The 25,659-nt window shown below is 35.3% G+C and overlaps 1 protein-coding gene across 5 annotated transcripts in view; it reads left to right on the forward strand.

The window, feature by feature from the left end:
- Window positions 1–25,659, forward strand: part of vldlr (very low density lipoprotein receptor) — a 52,088-nt gene that overhangs the window by 15,999 nt on the left and 10,430 nt on the right. For all 5 annotated transcript variants that reach the window (XM_056467072.1, XM_056467071.1, XM_056467074.1 and 2 more), the window contains exons 3-12: window positions 7,545–7,667; window positions 10,219–10,341; window positions 12,903–13,274; window positions 14,559–14,681; window positions 15,026–15,148; window positions 18,458–18,577; window positions 18,712–18,837; window positions 24,600–24,771; window positions 25,000–25,218; window positions 25,342–25,460. In XM_056467072.1, coding sequence (XP_056323047.1) covers window positions 7,545–7,667; window positions 10,219–10,341; window positions 12,903–13,274; window positions 14,559–14,681; window positions 15,026–15,148; window positions 18,458–18,577; window positions 18,712–18,837; window positions 24,600–24,771; window positions 25,000–25,218; window positions 25,342–25,460 — 1,620 coding nt within the window. The remainder of the gene's footprint in view (window positions 1–7,544; window positions 7,668–10,218; window positions 10,342–12,902; window positions 13,275–14,558; window positions 14,682–15,025; window positions 15,149–18,457; window positions 18,578–18,711; window positions 18,838–24,599; window positions 24,772–24,999; window positions 25,219–25,341; window positions 25,461–25,659) is intronic.

Here is a 25,659-nt window from a genome sequence, read left to right on the forward strand (position 1 = left end):
ATTACTGCAGTCACATGATTCAGAAATCATTTCATTTTCCTTCAGCTTAGTCCCTTTTATACATCAGGGCTCGCCACAGCGGAATGAATCGCCAACTTATCCAGCATATGTTTTACACAGCGGCTGCCCTTCTAGCTGCAACCCAGTACTGGTAAACTCACATTCACACACAAACAACAGCCAATTTAGTTTATTCAATGCACCTACCGTATACCACATGTTTTTGGACTGGTGGGGGAAACCAGAGCACCCGGAGAAAACCCACACGAACACTGGGAGAACATGCAAACTCCACACAGAAATGCCAACTGACCTAGCCAGGACTCAAAGCAGCGACCTTCTTGCTGTGAGGCGACAGTTCTAACCACTGAGCCACCAGGTCGCCCAATTCAGAAATCAGTATTTTATAATTTAATTGTCTGGTGCTAAATCAGATCAGTTTACTGTACATGTAATTTTTTTGTGGAAAGCTTAAGGTATGAATGAGGTGCAGTAAATGTAAAATTCAAAAGCACAGCTTGTATTTAAAATACAATTTTGTTTCATTTTGTGTTTTGTGAAATTATAAATCTCTTTGCTCGTTTTTTCCACATTTTAAAATATTCAAAAACAAAAAAAATGTGTTGCCTTCCAGTGTAATTGCTTTTCAATAAGTGTCCCCGTTTACACTTTTTGGGAGGAGGGTGTACAAAAGGTCTTTAAACATGTAAATGACGTTATATTTTATTTCATTAGATATAATATAACATTCGTCTGCCCCAAGAATGTGTCAGCTTAAAGTTTCAGCATAAAATACCTCACAGATCACTTTTAGCATGTAAATGCCAATTTTACATGGCAAGTTTATTTATATAGCACATTTCATACACAGTGACAATTCAAAGTGCTTTACATAAACCGCAATAAAAGCGACAAGTATAAATGAAACAAACACCAATAATATAAAAACAGATGAACTGCATAAACACCGGTGTATCACATTTTCTCACTTTACTCTGGGACTTCTCCATTCTGGTGATTTATTGGACGTCTCCAACAGATTAGAATTTTTTATTTATTTATTTTTTTTCACCAAAAACCGTAAAGTTAAGCTTTACAGCTCTAATTACATGCTCCCCAATTTCAACTTCCTTCTGGAAGTAAATCGCACAGCCCCTAATTTCTACCTCCTCCCAGGAGTAGATCTCTTTAGCTAGCCAAATGTAATAAAAGGAATTGATCTCAATCAGACTTTAACAATCAGACAATCGCAACATTATCTGTGGCAAGTCACGTCTCGGATCTCACCTTTTGTAATAATGCTTGATGGAGGGCATGTCTGAAGTTTAGGCTGAGATGGGGTATTTGCATATAGTGATCTGATTAGCTGATGCTTCCATTGGTGCTTAAAGTTGAGAAATTCCCAACTTCTGCAGCGAGCAACATTGCTGAAGCGGCACCAACCGATGCACAATTCAGTTTGGCAACGATTGACATCACCCGTTCAAAGTGAATGGGTGGTGTTGATGCTGATGCCCCGTATGAATGTCACTCTGCCAATAACGAACAAAATAGCAGTGTACATTTTACGGACTTGTCAGTTTAAACTCCTGATGGACCATTTCCGAACATCCAGATAAGTTAAGCGCAGGTCTCTTGTACACACTTTCGAAGCACATATAATTTCTAAATTAACATTAGGGATGTAATGATTCACCTTTTAAGCCAGTTGAAAAATAAAATTGAGAAATTGATTTTAAATTGGTTTGTGTTAAACGAACTGCAATATTTGAGATCCGAGGGTTGTTGTTGATGATGTTTTTAATGCAACCTATTTAATGGGAAGTTGCAGCAAATATTTTAAAGGCGACAAATGGTTGGGATGTTGATACTGAGGAAACTCCATCCTCATTCAAATCAGAGCAGTACTGGCCCACGTTAACTGAATTTATGGCCCACATAGTCTCACAGACGGTGTGACATACGACTTATGTTCTTTGGTTATGGTCATTGATTTAATGCAATTTGACTTGCTTGTAAGAGATGGTGAGAGCGGCGAAGTGGAGACAACTCGTACTGTATGTACTGTATAGACCATTTTGAGGAATGTAAGCAAAAACAATGGTCCTAACGTATTTACTGTTTTACAAGTTTTTAATTTCTATAGCTTCCGAGAATCCGAAAAGAGCTACAAATGGATAATGTTATGATAGCTTTCTTAACATTAAGTTATAATTGAAACTCTCGGTGCACCTTTTTTTCTAGCATTTTACAAGTTCATTCATATTAAATAGAGCACCGTAAACACAGTTGACCGACCAGAAGTTTGAACGTTTACCAAATTTGTATGCACTCACATTTTAATGACCAATTTACAATTTTGTATAGGACTTATAATAAATGCTATTCATTTATTCTTATGCAGGGTTTTTTATTTATTTATTTTTTGGTAAATGGGCAAAGAAACCCACTTATGCCAGATGTTATGAATTCATGGGTATGGTCATATTTCTTAAAAAAAAAAAATCCAAAGTAAAAAAAAATGCACTGATGGTTTAACTTTTTTAAATATGGATTTCATTTTTTTCTATATATCGCACCTTTTTTGTTGTTGGGGGTTTTGTGTGTGCGTGAGTGTTCTCCTCCCCCCCCCCAAAAAATAGTGTAGCATTTGAGAATTGATAAAAGACCACTTGTTCAGTTAATCAAATTGTTTTGTGTTGTTGTTTGAAAGTAGTACTGTTGAGAGTTGTCACATCCTTAGAACATTTCATTCAGACATATCAGTGCATTTAAACAGCTGAGGAAGAAATGTATCAGTATATTTGATCTGTGAAATGTTATTAATGACACTACTAACTAATGCTTGGGCATCAAATTGGGAAATTGCAATGTGTAGGTTGGGACAGCTGAGGTGTTCAGAACATAGACTGTAAACGATATGGACGTAGTATCCGGGACGTCACCCATAGGTTTCTGAAGAATGCAAAAGAAGCTACCAGTATGGCCAACCGTCGCCAGTTTGTTCACGCATTATCGCACTGACCGGGGAATGCCAAACAAGGGCTTGCTAGCATTTTGCTTAATACTTTTATTACCTGCAACTCGTTTGTGTTCTGACTACATGTGCTTGGTTGTGTACTATATCAATAGTGTTTAGACTTTTAAAAACAATGCTGTAATACATTGAGCCACTAAGCATTGTTATTATGACGTTTTTCAACAGGAGGAAAACATGAATTACTTCCAAACACTTCAAATATAGTCTGTGTTCGTAAATGCAAGACTATTAATGAAATCCAGGCATAACACTGTATGACAACGTTTCAGATTACCGTTCTAGAGCCTACAGCTAATCAATCTGTCAGACTCTGGAGTGCATAACTGGTATAAAGAATTATAAGTGATAAATTATCTTAAAGTAAACAAATTTATATAGATGTTATAAGTATAAAATTTTCACTCAACTGGGAAATGGAGGCCACGTGAATGGTTTGAGCACAATTAAGTGCACACAGCATGCCATATCATCTGATAATTGTAAGAAATAATTCCAAAAAGCAACTGACTGTGTAAAGCCACATAAAACAAAACAAAAATACGATGTATATGCCGAGTTTAGTGGCTAATCAGCTAAGGTGAAGTGACTGCGACCAGCGAGACCTGGCTGTCACTCAAGTGGCCACGCCCTTAATTATGCAGACTTAATATAACCTAATATAAAGAGAACTGAGTTATAAAAAAATTCATCCCCCTCACAGTTGTCATGATGGGTAATATTAGCTGTATGAACCAAAATCGTTCTTTGTACCAGGCTGTAACTTTTTTTTTTTTTTTTTTTCTTTCTTTCTCTTCTGCTGTAAAGTTAGCTATTTTAACAGTGGGATCAATAGAAATCTGCTCTTATGGAGCCAGGACTAGCGGAATTTTGATAAATTGCAGTTTCATTTACTTCACGAGGGAGAGCAGGAGGATAGTAGATACTTTACGGATGGCAGAGGATAACTGCCTTTTTAGAGTAAACTTTGAGGCTTTTTTTAAAATTATTAAATTATTATTATTTTTTACAAGATGTCTTTAGTTCATACTTGTCACACTAAAATGACAAGTATATATTTTATTTAATTATCTTGCATATAAACAGACAATGGTTTTGATTCAGAGGAAATTAGCAAAATGTGCAAAATGCTGCAGCACGCCTGGTTCTCGCAAATGACCGCAGTTCCCACGTGTTAGCTTTGCCTCATTGGTAGCCATTGAATTTTAGAATACAGTTTAAGATGTTTTATTTGTTTTTAAATCTGTAAATGCTCTTGCCCCACCTTTTTATATCTTTGAGCTAATACACCTCTGTAAACCCGCTCGTTCTGTCAGGTCAGCTGATCAGCTTCTCCTGATTGTGCAAAAAACTGTGGTAGGTCCTATATTGGAACAATTTGCAGACAGGCCTCTTCAGTGTTCTCGTTTAAATCAGCTCTTAACTTTTTATTTTTTTCTTTGCATTGGGCACCTGATCTTACTAATTGGTTAACTTGCATGCCATTTTAAGTAGTTTAGCTATATTTATCTTGTATTTTATCTACTATGATGCTTATTTTGTTTATTTTCTGTACAGCATGTTGGCTCACTTCTGTGTTTTGTAAAGTGCTCTATAAATAAAGTCTGACCTGACTTAGAAGGGTTTAATTTATTTATTTAACATTAATGTAAAATAATATATTGTGTGCATCTCCAATCCCTCAACAGAATTTTTTTTTTTTTAAATTGTACTTTCTACTTTTTTGGCTAGTTTTAATCTAAAATATCTTAACCTTTTATTAATTGTACACCTTGTCATTTTGTTTTCTTTCTGAGAGTGCCATAAAGATGACCTTGGTGTTGGCATGGCACTTAAAAGTAAATAAATAGTTCCTTCACACTTTGTTACTTGCATAATAGAATGCCTTTAACTGTAGCATGCTTTCACATTGGACTAAAGTGAAGAGGCCTCCATTTTTGCCTCAATTTCCGAAGCCACAAAACTCCACATCATTTGCTCTCCCTCAGCAGTGGCAGTAAACACACTCATCCCGTGTTAAGAATGTGAGTTTAAACGGCTCCGTCTCTTGTTGCCATTGGGTCTGCAGGAGGCCTCCTGTTTTGAGTGTGCACTTGTGCTCTGAGTGGACATGAAGAGACTGTGAATGTGTCCAGTGGGAGGGAGCTGGGATTCGGAGAGCCTCCATCTCTAGACGCCACTTTAAGGTTGAAGTGTTTTCTTTTAAATCAATATCCAGTGCTGAATTAAGCAGAAATGCGTAGGCCTTTGTGCAGCGTGGATTTGGGTAGATCTCCTCCAGACACTTTAAAGTGGAGACAGGTGGACTTAGCAGAGATGTTGAGTGATTTATTGCTTTTTGTTGTTATCTTATGGTATGAGGACAATTATATGGCTTGAAGAGAAATAACTAACATTTATATGGAAGGTCTGTCTATGACCCCAAAGAGATGTAATTTGATCAAACCAAGTGGTGTTTTAAAAAAAATTTTTCTCTTCTCTATTGTTCATTCCTTTTTTTTTATGTAATTTTAAACATTTGTATAAAGTTTTAAAGCTTAATGACATTTTTTTTCAAAAAAGACATTTGTGTTTGTTAGTTTTTTTAATCAAGTAATTTTTTTATACATTTATTTAAATATATTTAGATTTTATATATTTATTAATTTATTTTTAAAAACAACCAAGATAATTCCATCAGCGTTACAATGCTGTTCCATTTGTCCATTATTTTATTTTAATTTTATATTGTTTTTTTTTTTTTTTTTTTTTTTATATTCATTAATTTTATTATAATTTTTTTTTTTTACAAAAACAAGAGAATTTCATCCGCTTTAAGTAAACATCCACCATGCTATTCCATTTGTCTATTTATTTTAAATTTAGAATACATTTTCTGAATTATTAGCCCCCCTGATTTCTCTTTTTCCCTGATTTCTACTTGACAGAGGGAAGATTTTTTTCCAACACATTTCTAAACGTATTAGTTTTAGTAACTTTGCCATGATGACAAAATATTTACAAATTTTACTATATATTTTTCAAGACCCATCTATACAGCTTAAAGTGACATTTAAAGGCTTAACTAGGTTAACTGGGCTGGTTAGGGTAATTAGGCAAGTTATTGGTTAACTACAGTTCTGTATACTATGAAAAAATATATATTGCTTAAAGGGGCTAATAATTTTGACCCTAAAATGGTTTTAAAAAAAATTTAAAACTGCTTTTATTCTAGGCGAAATAAAAAAAATAATAAGACTTTCTCCAGAAGAAAAAATATCAGACATACTGTGAAATTTTCTTGCGCTGTTAAACATGATTTGGTAAATATAAAAACAGAAAAAAGAAATCAAAGGGGGGCTAATAATTCTGACTTCAACTGTGTATTTTAATTATTATTATTATTATTATTATTATCATTTTAATTCATTTTAATTTGATTTATTTTACCAAAAAAAGATGTCCATCAGCATTAAGTAAATGTCCACCATGCTATTCATTTATTTCATTTATTTTAAGTGTTTTATTTTTTTCAAATTTTTAGTTATTTTTATATTTTTATTTTTGTTCATATTAAATTATTTATATTACAAAAACAAGAGAATTTCATCAGCATTAAGTAAACGTCTACCATGCTATTTCATTTGTTTCTATTTTTATGAAGTGTTATATTTAGTATTTAATTTATTTTACAAAAACGAGAATTATAGCAGCATTAATTGCTAATCCATGTGTCCTATATATTATCATATATATATATATATATATATATATATATATATATATATATATATATATATATATATATATAGATATATAGATATAGATAGATAGATATAGATATATATAGATAGATAGATATAGATATAGATAGATAGATAGATAGATAGATAGATATAGATATAGATAGATAGATAGATAGATAGATAGATAGATAGATAGATATATTATATATATCTGGATGTTTACATAATGCTGTTAAAATACTTGTTTTAGTTATATGATAATATATATATCTAAAACAAGTATTTTAACAGCATTATGTAAACATCCAGATATATAAGATAGATAGATAGATAGATAGATAGATAGATAGATATATATATATATATATATATATATATATATATATATATATATATATATATATATATATATATATATATATATATATATATATATATATATATCTATCTGGATGTTTACATAATGCTGTTAAAATACTTGTTTTAGATATATATATTATCATATAACTAAAACAAGTATTTTAACAGCATTATGTAAACATCCACCATGCAGGGACAACTGTCCAACTATTCCAAGCAACCTACAGTCCATGTAAACAATTGTCTAAGTGGTTTCACATTTGCATTATTTGCTGCTTAAGTGATCAAACTGCGTGCCAAAGCCTAAGATTTGCAATTCCAACTGCTAAACGGCAGCATTTCTGAATCTTCACTTGGATACCTACCTAGGGTTAATATGTAATGAACATCAGTTGAACCGTTCTGTTTCTTGACCATTTCAGTGAGGAAAACCTGTGCAGAGGTGGACTTTGTCTGTCGCAGTGGACAATGCATCCCCAAAAGATGGCAGTGTGATGGTGAACCAGACTGCGAGGACGGCTCAGACGAAAGCATCGAAATGTGCCGTAAGTCAGATTTTTATTCATTTTTATTCAGCAGTGTTACCTTCTTTTGATTTGTGTGCACTGCATGAACTGCGTTTGAGTGGGTTGTAAATCCCCCAGTTACTTTCAAAGTTGGATCATAAAACCTCGAGTTTATTTTTAACTTCCTCAGTGTGAGTCTTATCTCAACTGTGAGGTATATTTAGATTCACCCCTGTGCACTAGATGAACATTTGACATGATGATCATTTAATAAAAGCACATGGACATGGTCTCTTCTTTATGCAGGCCTTGTTCTTTTGTTAGTTTGGGTTAGTAACTTGAAAATTGTCATCATTTACTCCCTTTATCCATTTCAAATGTTTTATTAAACGAAAAAGAAAAAAGATATTTTGAAAAATGTTGGAAAGCAGTAGCCATTGACTTGTAAAATAGAAAAACAAATGGCAAAATAAACCATTTTCAAGGTGCGTGATTGCATGCAACAGAAGAAAATTTAGAACAAGTAAATGCTAAAAAGCACAGTAAACACAAGAAATATACCCCCCCCCCCCCAATTTCTGTTTAACTGAAAGATTTTTTTTTTTTCCCCTTAGGCATTTATAAACATAATAGTTTAGTATTGAGCTTAAAGTGCAATGTAAAGGCTTAATTAGGTTTACTAGGCAAGTTAGGGGTTTGTTCTGTGGGCAATCTAAAAAAATATTTCTTAAGGAGGCTAATATTGTTAACTTCAAATATTAGAAATTGCTTTTATACAAGCCAAAATCAAATAAGACTATCCATAAGAAAACAAGTTAACTATATTTCAGTATTAGGAAATACTGTGAAAAATGTCTTGCGCTTTTTTTTTTTTTTTTTCTTTTTTTTGTGCTCTGCATTTGGGCAATACTTAAAGGGGGGGGGGGGGGATCACAGCAGGGCTAATATTTTGACTTTAACTGTACATTTAACAGAATTATAAAAATTAAAAAAGGCTAAAGTGGTTTCTCAGCTTGCATATTGAATGATTACATTGTGGACCAAGTAAATTTAATTTCAAGCCACAAACTGATTTGAACACTCATAACTTTGCGCCATCCCCTGAAACCGTAGATGCATACCCGCAATTTACAAGTTTGTTGCATTTTTTTGCCATCTGCAAAAGATTGCTCAACCGCAGCTTCACGTATAATATAGCTTCACCATTGACGTATAATATCAGTTCGGTGATGTGGTCATCTGTCCACTTGTATTTGTGATCTTTTGCAATTGTCCTTAAGACATTCAAATGACTAATACAGATATTGCCTGCTCATACGTTTTTCATAAAGTACATAGTCAAACATTGAAACACTAAATTACTAATGTTTACAATGTCCTAAACATAAGTATTACAAGATATAATTAAAGTCCCTATCACCTGAAAGTTAGCTTAAACTTGTATTACAGTATTTTGATGTACTTACAACTGAAACTGAATATTGAGTAGCGGACGGGGCTTTCTTTTTGCAAATCACTCCCTCATAGCAAACTAATGGTAAGAAGGTCGTGGTCAAGAATATTGTGGCTGAAGCTGTCAAACTGATGTCAACAGAAGAACTGCCACCCCAAGTGCGGATGCAAATGGTCAGACTTTGTTTAAAAAAATACCAAAAAAAAAAAAAAAAAAGTTTGGTTCGTTTTCAGTGGATTAACGTGTACGGATTTATCATTCACCTAAATAATAACATTGTAAATTTGGATCACACTGACTTTAAACACCAGTCTGTACATTTGTAGACTGTTATGGTCCGTCCTTTTCATGTTCGTTCTATCCTAGTTGATATCGAGTGCATTTTAAATTAATATTCTTTGACTTTTCTTTGCAAAGTTCATTAACCCTATTGGAAAAAGTGACCTGTTGCTTCAATAACGTAAAGTGGCTGTACATTCTATACAGTCCAGTGTAGAAGTATCAGTGTACGTGCAGTTATGCAGGTCAGCTCTCTATATCAAGTCTTGTTTGACCAGCTGTTGGAAAGTTATTGAGCAGAAAATGGAAAGAGACCAACTGTGTGAGTGTGTGAGCTAAGATTTGCACGTGTAGCTATAAATCTCTAATTACCTTTTACTTAGTATTTCCGTCAAGATGCACCTTCATAAATGACTCAAAAGAAGACTAGCGTTTCAACTTTGAGTAAATTATCAAAGGCTTCACGCATTACGCAACAGGCCTATTGCATCATTCCTCCTTTTGATAAGTTTCCCATTGCGTTTGAGCCGCTAGTGTCTCTTAACCATGGCAGGCTTTAGAGGTTTGCCAAAGGGATAGATGTTTCAACCAAATTGTTAAGAGTCTAAAGGTTATTTCCTTGTGTAGGTTTACACCAATGTTAAGTGCTATAAATTAACGTTTGTTTATGCAAAGCCTGGCAGACACATAAAAAGGAATGTTTTGCAGTGTATCTCCAAATATGTGAAAGCGACTTCTGGCCAACGCAGTTTAAAATCCAGCATTGTTTGAGGCGTACTTTCATCCGCCTTCCGGAGAGCTGTAAAATCTGGCATTTAAGGTGAATTATTAACTCCTGACTGACTTTTCCCCTTTCAGATACACGGACCTGTCGAGTGAATGAATTTAGCTGTGGTGTCGGCTCCACACAGTGCATTCCTGTTTTCTGGAAGTGTGATGGTGAGAAAGACTGCGACAACGGAGAGGACGAGATTAATTGTGGTGAGTCACTAGACACAACAGCAGCTGAAACGCCTCTTACCATCGCTTTCAATTCCCCTTTCTCCTTACCTCTTACTCTGGCTCTCAATGACTCATTTCTGAGAGAATCAAAGTCAAACTCTAAAGAAGAAACTATTAATTCCTTGAATGAATGAAATATAATGCCCTGTGTTTTTTCCTTGTAAACACTGTTCGAGTTAAGTTGGAATAGTTTATTTTCAGGCCCGTAGCCAGGGCGGGTTCAGGTGGTTTGAAAGACCCACCCCTCGCTGGCAAAGGTCCAAAATTTGTCCCATACATGAGCTCATTAGGGTGGCTTGAGTAAACCAACATACTATTATACTAAAACTTATTATTCTTCCATCTTTTTTTTAGACTATTTTAAGAATGCATCTCCTCCCAGACTCCTCATACTACAACCACCAAACCTCCAAACTATACTGAATTAAGTTACTGTATCTTTTCCAACTGATCTGACTTGCGGTTTTCCCAAAACTGACCCAGAAAATTCAGAAAAGTCCCATTGACTTAACAATGGACCAAACTTTGTGACCTCATAACTTTGTGCGGACTGTCGTACAGACTTAAGTTTGGGTTCATTTAACTCTGACTACCAATCTGCCAATCACTGATGACCTTTCAACTTACTAGCCCCACCATAGCAACCACTTATGGCTCGCTAGCAACTGTACCTAAGACTTCCATTGTATAAAAACTTCCATTGACTTTACATTTGACATACTAACAACAAACCAATTCATAATAGCAATATACTGATCATACTAGAAAAGTACTAATCATACTAGCAAACATGCTAATTATACTATAAACATACTAGCAACATGCTAATTCATGCTACCAATGTGCTATTTTATACTAGAAACATGCTAGCAACATTCTAATTCATACTAGAACATGCTTATTTGTTAGCAACTGCCTAACAACTACTCGGAACAACTTAGCAACTGCCAGTGCTGGATTAATGCTTGGTCTGCCAGATTTATAACGAATCTGGGCCCGAATTCTTTGCTACTTGTGTACTGTACTGGGAGGTTTGGCAAATCTTCATGCAGGCCAGAGTTTTCAGAAAGTTTCGTTTTCGTGTGGACAGGGTCTTAGTCTAGTATAGAATGTAGTCCAGAGCAGTCATTCCCATTTCTTTTATTTATTTATTTTATTATTTTTTTTATTTTATTAACTTTTTTTTTTTTAATGCATGTAATTTATTTATTTAATTCTTTTTTTATATATTACATTACCATGGCCCCTGCAATTTTTAGTTGAACCTGTTATTTGTTGTGGGCTGGTTAATTACTCTGCAGTCAGAGAACAGTTCAGACTAGACCTGCGTGTAACACATTTTTTCCACAATTAAATTTTGCCCCACTCCTGTGTAACATTTGGGTTTAGATATGAGCAAATACAAATGTGACCTTGTTGACTGAAACCACAACAGGTGCACCGCATGCAACTGGAAAAAATGCTTCAATGTAAACATGGGCAGTAAAAGTGAAAAGAGGTGTCATTCAATCAAATAAAATTCAAATTAGGTCTGCACAATAAATAGCTTCAGCATTGATATCACAACATGTGCGTCTGCAATAGTCACGTTGCAAGATCTGGAATGTTGAGGCTGAATTGTAGTTGACCAGGAGCTACAGAACATGCGATTTGAAGAGTCACTGCTAAGTTCAACCATAATAGAGTAAAATCATGTCATTTTCATGTGTGACTGAGCATTTCAAAAGAGTTTTAAAATATTTTAGGCACAAAAAAATTATGTTTGGAGGTGTAACAGATTTGTGTAACAGATTTGTTTGTTACAATATTGTTTAGAATTGCATTTAATTATTCGGGGAAAAAAAATCTTAATTTTTGTCTGGTTTCTAGTTCAGATATCTACATTTTAAAGCAAAAACAAAATTATTTTACTTTGCCCATTGGAATGGAAAGAAAAGAGGATGAACTCTTAATATTGCCTCTTATTTCCTCTGAAGATGAAAACAAAACTATATTTTTACTTGATCTAAAAATTTGAGATTTCGACTAGAAACAAGACAAAGTATGAACAGTATTTTTTGCACTGTAATTACTCCATTTCTGTACCTGAATACTGTTAGCCTCCCCAGAAACTGGGGATAGAGCTATTCAAGCTATCTTGTGACACTATTCACATCGTAACATTTACCACAAAAAAAATATCTTACAGCCCTAATTCACATAAGTGTCCACTTTGACTAATCTATGATACTGCACCTTGTTTCAAAGTCGTTTCAGCAAGGTGTTTACTTCCTCAGGCAAAAGTCAAGCTCACTGCCTTCCTTGGTTCTTGCACTTCACCTTTTCAACACAAGTGTAGAAACATAGTCATTCCCCAAAACATGGTATCCATTATCATGGATAAGTAGGTTGAGGTACATCAAGAGCTACCTGAGAGCCTTGTTATACAGGAATGTCCATTAAATTGTTTGCTGAAATTCATAATACCATTCTAAACCACTTGATGATCTTTTGACAGCCCATTTTAACTCTGTCACCCTTTTACCTGTCATGTTTGTTAGGTAACATTACATGTGCCCCTCTGGAGTTCACCTGTTCCAGTGGCCGCTGTGTTTCTCGTAAATTCGTCTGCAATGGTGAAGATGACTGCGGCGATGGCAGCGATGAACAGGACTGCGCTCCTTCCTCCTGCAGCCCAAGCGAAATCCCTTGTGGGAACAATACGTGTATTCCTAGAAGCTGGTTATGTGATGATGATGTGGACTGCCAAGATCAGTCAGATGAGTCTCCGGAGCGCTGCGGCCACAACCCGACGCCGCCGGCCAAGTGTTCGCCCAGTGAGATGCAGTGCGGCTCTGGCGAATGCATTCACCGGAAGTGGCGCTGCGATGGAGACCCTGATTGCAAGGATGGCAGTGACGAGAAAAACTGCTGTGAGTTCTTTTTTCGTTTTTTCTTTTTTTTGGGGTGGGATTGTTTGTTTGTTTTTTTCTTTGCTTGTTTTTGTGGTGTTTTATTTATTTATTTTTATTTTATTTTTTTGGTTTTGTTTGAGTTTGGCTTTTTTTTTCTTGGGGTTTGTTTTTATTTTGGTTTAGATTTTATATATTTTAGGATTTAGTTTGCTTTTGAAGTCGGTCATGTCATTTTAATTTGGTTTGTTGTTTTTAGTGTGTTCTGCTTTTTTTTATTTTTTATTTTTATTTATTAGTTTCTTTATTAGCTGATTTGGTTTTGGTTTACTTTGAGGTGGTGTTTGCTTTGGTTTTTGCTTTTATGCTGTTTTGGTGTTTGGTCTGGGGCCTGTACCATGAAAATTTGCTGGCTAGAAAGTTAAGTTTTAGTGTGTACCAATTCAGGGTTTTTTTGGTTACCATGAAGGTAGTTCAGGTCAGCCAACCTACATAATACAATGGCGACAGAGTGAAGCTGCCTTCATGTTACCTAAAACAGTGGATCCCAAAGTGGGGGTCGCGGGATAATGATTGATTTCCAAAAAAGTAAAAAAAAATTGAAACCATTAGAATTACCATATTTTATCAATAAGCTACTGAAGATAATAGTAGTTTTATAGTTACAGCCTTTAAAAAAAATAAATAATAATATATATTTTTTTTGTATGTATGTATTGTCTATTGGATTCGACCCTTGGTGGTTTTTTTTTTTTTTTTTTTTTTTTACATTTATATAAAAGACACCGCAATAGCGTCGGATGCAGCGGATTGATTTTATGGCACCAGGTTAAACTTTTACAGCACTCGCATACATTAAATAAATAAACGAAGAATGGACTTGGACCAATTGGTGTGTGTGCGTCGTTGCATGCAAGGTTTCTATGTTTATAACCACCTCCGAGCATATTGGGGGTCGCGAGTCACTGGCATTGTTATTTTGAGGGTCATGAGCTGAAAAGTTTGGCAACCCCTGATCTAAAACCCAAGATTGGTGCAAACTAAAATTTAACTGGCTAGCCAGCTAATCCAGCTTCATGGTACAGGCCCCTAGTCTGGTGTTTTGGTTTGTCTTTAGTTTAGTTTCTTTGCTTTTGGTTTACAATTCAGTTTTGTTGGTGTTACTTTGGTCGTTTTATTTTCTTATTAATTGTGGTGTGTTTTGTTGCTGATTTGTATTTACCTTTTTGACTTGGACTTTTTGGTGGTTTTTGTAGTGTAGTCTCTGGTTTTGCTTCACTAAGTGTTTGTCCATGCCCTTTCCAGCTGCCCGTAACTGCAGACCTGACCAGTTCAAGTGTGATGACGGCAGCTGTATCCATGGCAGCCGACAGTGCAACGGATTCAGAGATTGTGTAGACGGAACAGACGAAGTCAACTGCAAAAACTGTGAGTCCACTGAACTGAAACAAATTCTCTCTGAGTGCTTTTACTTGGAAAAGACATCCTCAAAATTCAAGAGTTCTTGTTGACTGGCCAGTAATCTGCAAGATTCAGAAACGTTGTTTAACACCTGAACCAAATATTGAATGTGTATTAGTAACATGTTAACAGATTAAAGCATGTCAACCAAAATTTGGGGAGTATTTTAATTTAAATGTTTAATTTGCAATCCTAACTGTGATGACAACAGAATTGATGACTGCTTCACATTTATTATTTTGCATGCTTTTGACCGGTTTGGATTTTGTTTAATGGACTAATTGGATGTTTTTGATGTTGTTTTTCTTCAGTAACTCAATGTAACAGTTCTGACCAGTTCAAGTGTCGAAGTGGAGAGTGCATTGATATGAGTAAAGTGTGTAATAAGGTCCGTGACTGTCCTGACTGGAGTGACGAGCCCATCAAAGAGTGCAGTAAGTACATACAGCTGTTCTCATTACCAAAAGCTTAAAGATATACACTAAAATGTAAGAAAGCTCAGCGTCCAAGAATTTCACGAGTGTACACAAAGCTTGAATAAAATATATTGTCAAAGCAAAATTTAAATGCAAGAATTCTTAGAAGTGTGTAATGTGTATCACATAATTACGGTTTGTAGTTTCCCTGTTATTTGATGCATAATTTCCAGCTTCCCCCTTACATCAGAATCCAAAAATTAGAAAGTAGCATTGAGTCATAAATATTTTAGCTCTTTATTATGGAATTGCATCATTACTTCTGTTAATTTACAGTTTTTGAAATCTAAAGACTGCTATGTGACTAAATGAATACAAAAATGGAAAACTGTAACTATTCACCCTGCACATAACTGCAGTTAGGAAGGACCAATCATATTTCTGAATGAATAACATTTAACTTTGATCTTATGATGGTTTACTGTGAAACTGTTGGTTTAACCTTTTTGTTATTTGCTGACTGAAGAATTGTAGGTTCATCGTGAGGCAGAACCTGCAGTATGTTTAGTCCACAGTGTAATGATAGGCAGGGTTGTTAAGTCTGAACGTTTGTGAGTAAATTATTTCAGGCTGTATGCGAGCTTGACCTAAATGCTTTTTAAATGGTTCCAGATGTTAGGGGTGTGAACAGGACATGGGGACTGGTATATGAGATGCTGTACAGGAAGTGATTTGCAATATTTTTACATTTTGTTTCAGGATAATTTTAGCTCTTTAAAACTTTTGAGAAAGAATTTGGGAAGTTTTAAGACTTGAGTGATCTGTATAGGGGATTGAAACTGAAAATTTACAAGGAAGTACCATAAAAAGGACAAAATGCACATTTACATTTCATACTTTGTCTACATTAAAAATGATGGTTGCTGCTTGTTCAAATGAATTTAAAATGAGCTGAAACACAATTCTTTTTTTTTTTTTTTTTTTTTTTTTTTTGGAGACAACAAAATTTCTTTGTTTAATCCACTTAAATTTTAAAAACCAAATAAATTTATTATTATTATTTTTATTTATTTTTTTTGCAGTGTATTACAAATCTTTGTTTCTGTATAGATCTGAGGATTTTTTTTTTATTATTATTTATTTATTTATTTATTATTATTATTATTATTATTATTATTATTATTATTATTATTATTATTATTATTATTATTATTATTGCTTTAGATCTGAAGCAGATTAGTGCGTTTTAAAAGTACTAGTAGCCAACATTGGTATTGGCATTTAAACCAAATAATTCTTGTTTGGATTAATCCTCTAATTGACATGTTTTACACCAACTTTGTGGACTCATGGGTCTGCCAGTCTGAAAAGGAGGTGTGTTAAGGTGCATTGTTGGCACATTGCTATTTTGAGGAACTGAAATAGACTGCACCATTGACCAATTAAAAGCTGGTCTAAAGTCAAGAGCAGAGTGCGTTAGTTATGTGCCTATGCATGTTTAAATGCTTACACATTGCTTAGTATACACATGATGTACAGAAATACACAATTAAAGGATTAAAATGTTACAAAAATTATTTTCTTAACTATGAAAACCATTATATCCATTCCTTCATCTCGGGGAGTTTTTTTTTTTTTTTTAGTTCATTCATGACGTTGTTGTTGTTGTTGTTGTTGTTGTTGTTGTTGTTGTTAGCAGTATTATTTATTATATGCAGTTTTATATTTGTTTTTATAAAAACAAGTTTAGATTAGTCCACCTTTCATGTTTTGGAGACGTCTGCATCACCATATGGAGCATAACTCCTTGTGTTTGGATAGAACTGTTTTTTGACCACACTTGGTTATTATTGTTCATTTATTCCTTTGCTGGAAATTAGAACTGAATTTAGAAATAGTTTTGAAACTAATCTTTGCACTTAACAAACAAAATTAGATATGTAGGCTAATAGATGTCTTCAATGGAGTGGGTTTTCACCATTTACTTATCCACAAATGTAAAAGGAAAGTAAAGAGGCTGAATGGAAGAGGCTCATTTATTATCCTTGCACAGATGGTCTATTTTAACTGTTTTCCCGCTAGTGAAGCGTTCAGTTTTTCCACTTGCAAAGTCCACCAACAGCAAATGCACCATGGCCCGACGCAACTGACTCTTAAAGGGAATGGAAGATGACGCTGATTGATTTAATTCTAGTCAAAACACACCCATATCTCATTAAGAGAATAAGCACAACCCTGTTAGACCATGCACTGGGGTGCAATATGTATTTTTCCATCTGAAAAATAGCAAAAGTGTATTTGGACACGCCCTTTTTGCTTTTGCGCCATGCGCTTTAGACTTTGCGCCTAGATCGTTAAAATATAGAACTATGTTAAAACTGTTTTCCTACCTTGGACTTAACCAGATGGAACATGTGAACCAAATGGAAAAGGGAAAAAAATCCAATTCTATTTTTAAATTTCATTTTGGGTGGGGTATAATGAAAACACTAATAATTTTGAACCTTAATTGTCATAATCTTATCATTCCAAACCTGTAGGCCTATGACTTTAGTGACGCCTTTAAAATATATAGATTTTTTTTATATGTTTGCTTGCTTACAGTCTGTCTTTTTGTTCGTATATTTGAAAAGGCATCAACTATTTGTATCCATCCAACCTTTGACCTTAATTTGCTTGCTATCTACATCAGGATTGCCTGCATTTGATAGTCCACAGTTTGGCTCGCAAGGCCACTGTTTTCTTTTTAATGAGTCTGCAAGTCAATACTTACTTTACGGAAATTACTCCCTCAAAGCCATGCTACATCAGCAGTCTGGTGACCAGCTGGAGGGTAGAACTGAGCAACTGCTGAGATTAAGTATGAAACAAAATCTCAAACCTCCACTGACTCGGTTTATTGTGCTCTGACACCGTTCACAACAATAGTGTGTGTTTTAGCCTTTGGGCCTGAAAAACAACACTTCATCATTCACATTTGGCTGTAACTGGACACCATGCATTATGTCACACACACAAAAACAATATGTGGACCATAGACATAAATTGTTCCTGTTTTTGTTACATACTATCTACAGTAAGACCTAAACCACTGAGTTTTATGGCACATTTGTCCAGCATGGAGTCAATTGAATCACAGACATACACACCGTGTTTTTAAACCTTATCCAAGGACGCTGCTATATCACCCTGTGGGACGTTCATCATGTGGACCCCATCTGGATTTATTGATCTCTGTAAATCTCAGCATGTCAACATCATGTGTGTAAAATGTACAACATTGATATTACAAATGTGTAAAACACAGTCATTCGCTGTTTGTTCTAGATATGAATGAATGCTTGCTCAATAACGGAGGCTGTTCGCACATCTGTCAGGACTTGACGATTGGCTACAAATGCGACTGCACGCCGGGACTCCAGCTCATCGATCGCAAGACCTGCGGGGGTATGAATAACCACACATGCTGTTGTAATGTAGTCAAATATTGAATTTATTATTGATTATCGTGGGTCTTGATAATGGATCTTTTGTGAGCGTACTCTCCAATAGGAACTCAGACTATAATTGTTTCCCCGCAGATGTCAATGAGTGCCTCAACCCAGGGATATGTAGTCAGATATGTATAAATCTTAAAGGAGGATACAAATGTGAGTGTCACAATGGTTACCAGATGGACCCCACCACTGGAGTGTGCAAAGCTGTTGGTAAGTTCACTTTGAATTTAATCCCCTTTTTTTCATTGGCTTGGCGATTAAACAAATATACAGTGCATTCTATATTGTGTACTTTCCTACTATATAGTATGTGAGAGCCAAGTAGCATGTCCAAATTCCTAGTATTCGATAAACATGCACGTCATGATTTTGTCTAGTACGGTGCAATCCCTGGATTAACATCTATGTTCCTACTCCTAAACTCAATCAAAGCTGTACATTATTCCCAAAATCAGAGGGGAAAGATAGTTGAATAAGAAGTGCATAGAAGTGCATAACCCCAACCATAAGCCTAAACTTAACAGAAACTGCAAGCATATTCCTTAATTCTGATTGGCTGATTGGAATGTTGTTCCAGAATCAACATAGATGTTAATCCAGGAACATGTCCTACTTGGTGAAATCAGGTTAGGGGAAAAGCACTTGTCGCATTTGTGTGACTTTTGGGTTCTGTGGACCTCATTCACAAATAATTGCATACATTTTTCATATTTATATGCACATTTAAACTTTTCACGGAAACTTTCTGTCCGTGTTAATGCATACGAGTTTGTTCTTGCACGTTCTTCTGTTATTGCATTTGAAGTGTTCTCAGGCCCCGTTTACACTAATACGTTTTAGTTTTTAAAATTTTTAGTTTTAGAACGTAAACGATCCACATCCGCACTGGTGTTTACTCAGCATTTCTAAAAAGATCTCCATCCACACTATACCGCAGAAAATGCACATCACATGACCACTCACACGCTCGTGGTGCGCTGCAGCATATGAGCCCCAGGCAGTCAGCGGGTGGTCTGCAGACACCTCCCCTGGTGAGAGCGGCGCACGTTGGACAGTTCACCATGGATATACCGCTGGATCTCCTCTCGCTATAGTTGTTAAATGCATGTTATTCATCTTGTCTTTAGCTAACAACTCTTTGGTCTTTTGAATCTATTACTTGTTCTCAGGTAACGTGACTGAGCGCAAATAGGTTATTTATATAACCGTGTACACTGATTCTGCACATTTGACTGATTGCTTGCTTTTCCTATATTGTATAAACTTATTGTATTATTAAAACTGATATTCAGCAAAAGAGACTGTATATGTTTCATATTTTTCGCTAAAAATAAAAGGAGGTAGTTCTGTTATAGGCTCTGTTTTGTTATAAATATGCATATAGTGAAGATGATGGTCGTATAAGTATCTAGCTACATGATGCCTTTTTTATGACCTGTTTTCACTGAGTGGTACATGGACTTTTTCAGCACCCTTTCGAAAGGGTACCAAAAGGTGGAGCTACACTTGCAGCTGAACACTGATAGGTTACAGAGATGCGTCATGAGCTCGTGGAGCTAGCCAGAATGAAAACAAACTACTATATGCATAAAATAACGAGCCATAGATGACCCGAGCTCAAACAAACCTTGTCGTTGTCTTGATGTACAGCCACAAAGCCAAGAAGAACAAAATCTGCCGTGTACTGTTGTTGTTTTACGAGGCCGTCTAAAAGTGCGAGCAGTTTTCGCTTTCTCTAGGGAGCTCACGATCGCATCTATATTTGAAATGACAAAGTTCTTGAGCTGGTGATTAATAACGTGTGTGTGTTTTTTTTATTTATTTATTTTTTATTTATTTATTTTTTTTTATTTTATTATTATTTTTTTTTATTTATTTATTTATTTATTTATTTTATTTTATTTTTTTGAAGTGCTTCCGACATCTGATCTTTTCAGAAAAGAAAAGGACAAATGCGAGAGTGAAGCGTGAAAAAAACAAACAAAAAAAAAAAAAACAAGGACAAGCCTGACAAAACACAGAAGCAAATAGTTTCAGCAACCTGAATCATGAACAAACTGCCGTGTTTATCATCGCCTTTTGACTATTATGAACTCGTAATGACAATTACATTTTAACTGAGGTTACATGTGCAGGTGAAGATTACAGACACAGATGAGAGGTTTGCGCTGACTGAACTATATGTTGCAGGTTGTTTAAACCCAAATAAGGACTAAATGTATTCTGTGTAGTTTATCTGTTATTTGTAACATATCAGAGACTGTAAGGGTCTGTATGTGTTCATATGTTTTTATTTATTTAATATAATTGCAGACGTTACAGTAGGCTATTTCATCATTGATCTGCAGTTATAATTAAATTGTTCATAGAAAAGTTAGTAATAAACATTTACACAGAAGTATTTGTGTATAAAGCATCTGTTTTGTGAGAAGTGCTTCTCATTTGGTATGTGAACGACCCGTACAGCTTTATTGTAGACATTTATTTGAGCGAGAATGACATAGACTGAAACTTTGTCATACACCACGCCCACCAAAAGGGTACTTGTGGTAGTGTAAATGCAAGCCTGATTACGGTGACCCGTACTGTACCAATGGAAATGGACCATTAGTGTCTGTGAAGTTGCTACAATCAAAATGAAAATAGGCAGTTTCTTATCATATTTTCATTTTATTGTTAAGATTGTTTGAAGATTTACTCCGTGTCCTCTGGAGTTTGTTTTCCATATCAAACTTGTGAAGTCTGGACTTGCATGGAAAGGATGCAAGACTGAACTTTTGTGCACTTAATATTGAGGGAAAAGCCCCAGTCAGATAGGTGAATGTCTGCAGCCACACCTCTGTCTTCAGTCTCCGTTTCCCCCATGCACACTGACACGGAGCAGCAGAATTTTCAAAACCAAAATGGGCTCTTCAGCAATTCCAAAACGCTCCCTTTTCCAGGCTCAAACTCTGGGGTAGTGTGGACGGAAGGCATAACCGTAGCAAAACGTATTTGTTTTAAAACTAAAACATATTATTGCAGACTGGGCCTCAGTGAGTGTCATTGTACATGCAATTAGTAATTTGCATAACACACGCCCTGCCAGCTCCATATAAGGACTTTCTGTAAATTGGCACCTGTCCAGAGAAAGTCAAATTATGATTTAAGAAGAGACCATTATGGCAACAAAAGAAAAAAAATGTAACACCAATGAAAATCTTAATGTTGGATGTGGAACACTTTATTAAAACGCACTTCATTTGTGTTGACTATACTTTTTAAAAGAGCAGAGAGCTGCATGTTTTATGATCCTAGGCAATCACTATGACTGTAATGGCCTTGATGCTCAGGTGCAATTTGTGCAGAGTTGACTTTTTCTAGCTCCAGGTGTACATGAGCACACAGTCAAAACAAGGCCGCAGCAGGCAAATACGAGCCACGCGCAGAACACTTGATGCCATTAGAATGTACTTTTTGTGGTGAGTATAAAAGAACTCATCCGGTGTGATCGGGGCCTGAACAGCCATTCACCACCTCTCAGGAAACATATCTGTCCACTCTCTAAAGACTCAGTTACTGTTGGTATGCCTCTAAACACAAGGTGGGAAACAATATTCATCCTCTATATAAGGATAGAGCAGCTGATTGTTGTTTGCACCTATAATATCAATTTGTAATGCCTAGTTATTTGCTTTTCATTCACCCTGTAAATGCATATTTAATAATTATATGTAGGGTGCTTGAGTTGTTGTTGAATTTTTCTGTGGATTTAAAATACAATTTGGTACAAGTGTTTTGGTGAATCAAATTTGAAAAAAAAAAAATGTGCATACACATGGTTGGTGAATGAGACCCCATTGTCTGTTCAAAATATTATTAGAGGTTTGAATGAGTCTATATAAGCTGTGGAAACGCTAAACTTTTGTTTTTCTCAACACCCATGTCCTGTTAAGTCTGTCAAACTGGAATTGCTAATTCTAACTAAAACTAAACAATTTACAGAATTTTAAATTCGGATAGAAAAACTAATCTAAAAAAAATTTAAAACCATAGTAAACTTGGGCCACGTGAGAGAATTTATGAATAGAAGTGAATCAATGCAATTGATTAGCCATTAACACTATTATTCATACCATATGAACAACAACTGAAGTATGTTAAAATTCAAATGTAGTACCTACTCCATTATTATTATTATTATTTTATTTATTTATTTTATTTTTATTCTTTTTTTTTTTTTTTTTTTTTTTTTTTTTTTTTTTTTTTTTCCTTATGCAACTATAAATTTGTTTTGCTTTACATACAAACGTGTATTCTCCAGCATGGCCCATGCCACACTGAGCTAGACTTTATTGTAGGAATGAAAGGGTTGGTAAGGGAACAGTGGCATGAAGGGAAGTAAGAAGGTGAACGGGTAGGTAGGTTGATCGGGCGTCCTACGATGATGCCCAGAGACTCCGAGGGGGGGTACTGTCTCTGTAATATTTTGGTAGAGTGATTGGACTCCCCAATTCAATCTAGGAGGGAAGAGAGGGTTATATGATTGTTAATGGGATTAAGGAAATAGAGGGAGGGAGGGTGGGTTCGAGAGAATGAGAAGAACAGTGCTAGAGGGCTGGTCTGCCTTAAATAAGTTTTAGGGAGTAGGTGATTGTTGAGGAGGCAAAGTGAGACGTGGTCCCACTGCTGAACCTTTAAGTTAACTCTATAAGAATAAGGAAGTAAATGATCACAAAAATGTTATGCAAGTCTGATTGTAAAGCAGTCCAATTGGTGCCGTTTTTTTTTAAATCACAAATACATAAACTGAAGTCTGGCCAAATCTGGCCAACAGTTGAGGCATTTACATAAAATTATGAAGTAGAATTACAGAACTAAAGACTTTTAGGTGACTATTTTTTGCAGTGCCTTAAGGATAATGCAGATGGGTAATGTTTTAGCGTTTCTCATTTCCGTCCTCATGCCTCACTGCTTTGCACATTTTCTTATGCTTCTCTTATCCCTTCAGATGTTTATTCGTATTCCACCATAAGTGAACTCACCAGGTTATTCCTCAAATTACAGTTTGAAAGGAGTGTATAGGTTTCATTCAAATTACATTTTAGCTTGTGATATTTGGTTTTTAATTTATTTAGAGAGAATTGGATTAGTAAGTATTGTCTGTCTAAATTGCTGCAATTCATGAATGTTCTAAAGTAAAGTTTTTTTTTTTTTTTTTTTTTTATTATTATTATTTTATTTAGTTTTTTTATGCTTAAGGGAGCAGTGAAGACTGTGTAGGGACTCTGTCAATCAGAACAGTTCATGCATGTAGCTCCTCTAACAAGCTGCTTATCTGAGTCGGGTGTGTTCAATAAGAAACAGGCAAAATATGCAGAGTGGTTGGGCAAGAGGACTGGGATTGAGAACTACTGCAATATCTGATTGTTGCTGTGCTGAATGCGTTTACATAGGAAAATTGGTAATAGCTTAGTAGTCTTGATGCTTACAGCTACTTTCTAAGCAGAAATGTTTTGGAACATTTGATTGTACAGTGGGGATGATGTCTGCCTTGTGTTTATGGTGTAAACGCAATACCAACTAATGGTGAGATTGTGTTCAAACAAAAACATGGCTAATAAAAAAACGGCTTTAACCAAAAATATGATGAATTTTCACTTGAATTAATCAATAGTGTTAAGCTATGATTGTTTCAATGGTTAACAATGAAATCACTGGTGGGATGGTACAAGACTTATGAATTTATAAACTTGTAATCAATGTCAATTAAGTAGTCCTTTTTTTTTTTCTTTTTTTTTTCTTTTTTTTTTTTTTTCTTCTTTGCCCAATTAAAGTTGTCCCCTTAATTATCACCCAACTTTTTTGGTTTTCACTGATAAACAATGATAGTCTGTAAAGAGAAATTCAGGTTTAGATAAAGTGACATTTTAAGGGGTTGATTTCATAAAAATATTAGCACTTGTATCATTCCCTCTTTTTTACATTTTCAGGTAAAGAACCCTGTCTCATTTTTACCAATCGAAGAGACATCCGTAAACTAGGCCTGGAGCGTCGTGAATATACTCAGATTGTGGAGCAACTGCGGAACACTGTAGCTCTTGATGCCGACTTCATTCAGCAGATGATATTCTGGGCTGACCTGGGCCAGAAGGCCATTTTTAGGTAACAGTCGTTGCCTCTGCCTCACTTAACTAGAGCAAACTTATTTAAATGACCCCAAATATGAAAGCAGAGACTCTTAAATGGCACAAAAAAATCCAGAAGCAATGCTACCTACTGTACTTTTGTTGGCTTTTAACAGGTTTTTGTGTATAAATGTCAATGTGTTTGTTCATCCAACCACTTTGACTTGCAAGTATTTGTCTGATTTGCATTATTTTCCACCCACAGCACAGTGTTGGATAAGCAGGAAGAGAGTCATAAGAAAGTGATTGACGATGTTCAGATGCCTGTTGGGATTGCAGTGGACTGGATTTATAAAAACATCTATTGGTCAGACCTGGGGAGTAAGAGCATAACTGTGGCCAACTTCAATGGGACCAAGAAGAAGGTGCTTTTTAACAATGGCCTAAAGGAACCAGCCTCTATTGCTGTAGATCCTCTATCAGGGTAATTTTGATTTGTAATAAATATCAATAAAACATTTACACTGCTTTTAATGCCTTTTGTGAGTACTTCTCTGGAAGGAGCCTGTAAATCAATCTTAATTGGATTTTGTCCTTTTAAATGCAGGTTTCTGTATTGGTCAGACTGGGGTGAGCCAGCTAAGATTGAGAAGTCTGGTATGAATGGGAATGACAGACAGGTTCTTGTTGAGACGGACATTCAATGGCCCAATGGAATCACTCTTGGTATGTGACATTTTCTGCACTCTCCCTTTTTTTTTTTTTCTTCAATAATTGAACCAGTAAGGCAGGAATGACCAACTCAGCTCCTGGAAAGCTGCTTTTCTGCAGATTTCTGTTCCAGCACTGCAACAAAACATCAGTTATTTTCAAGCCCTGAACATGGTCTTGATTTGGTCATTTCAGGTTTGTTTGAGTTTGATTC

Source organism: Danio aesculapii, chromosome 10, assembly GCF_903798145.1.
Source record: "Danio aesculapii chromosome 10, fDanAes4.1, whole genome shotgun sequence".
Lineage (NCBI taxonomy): Eukaryota > Metazoa > Chordata > Actinopteri > Cypriniformes > Danionidae > Danio > Danio aesculapii.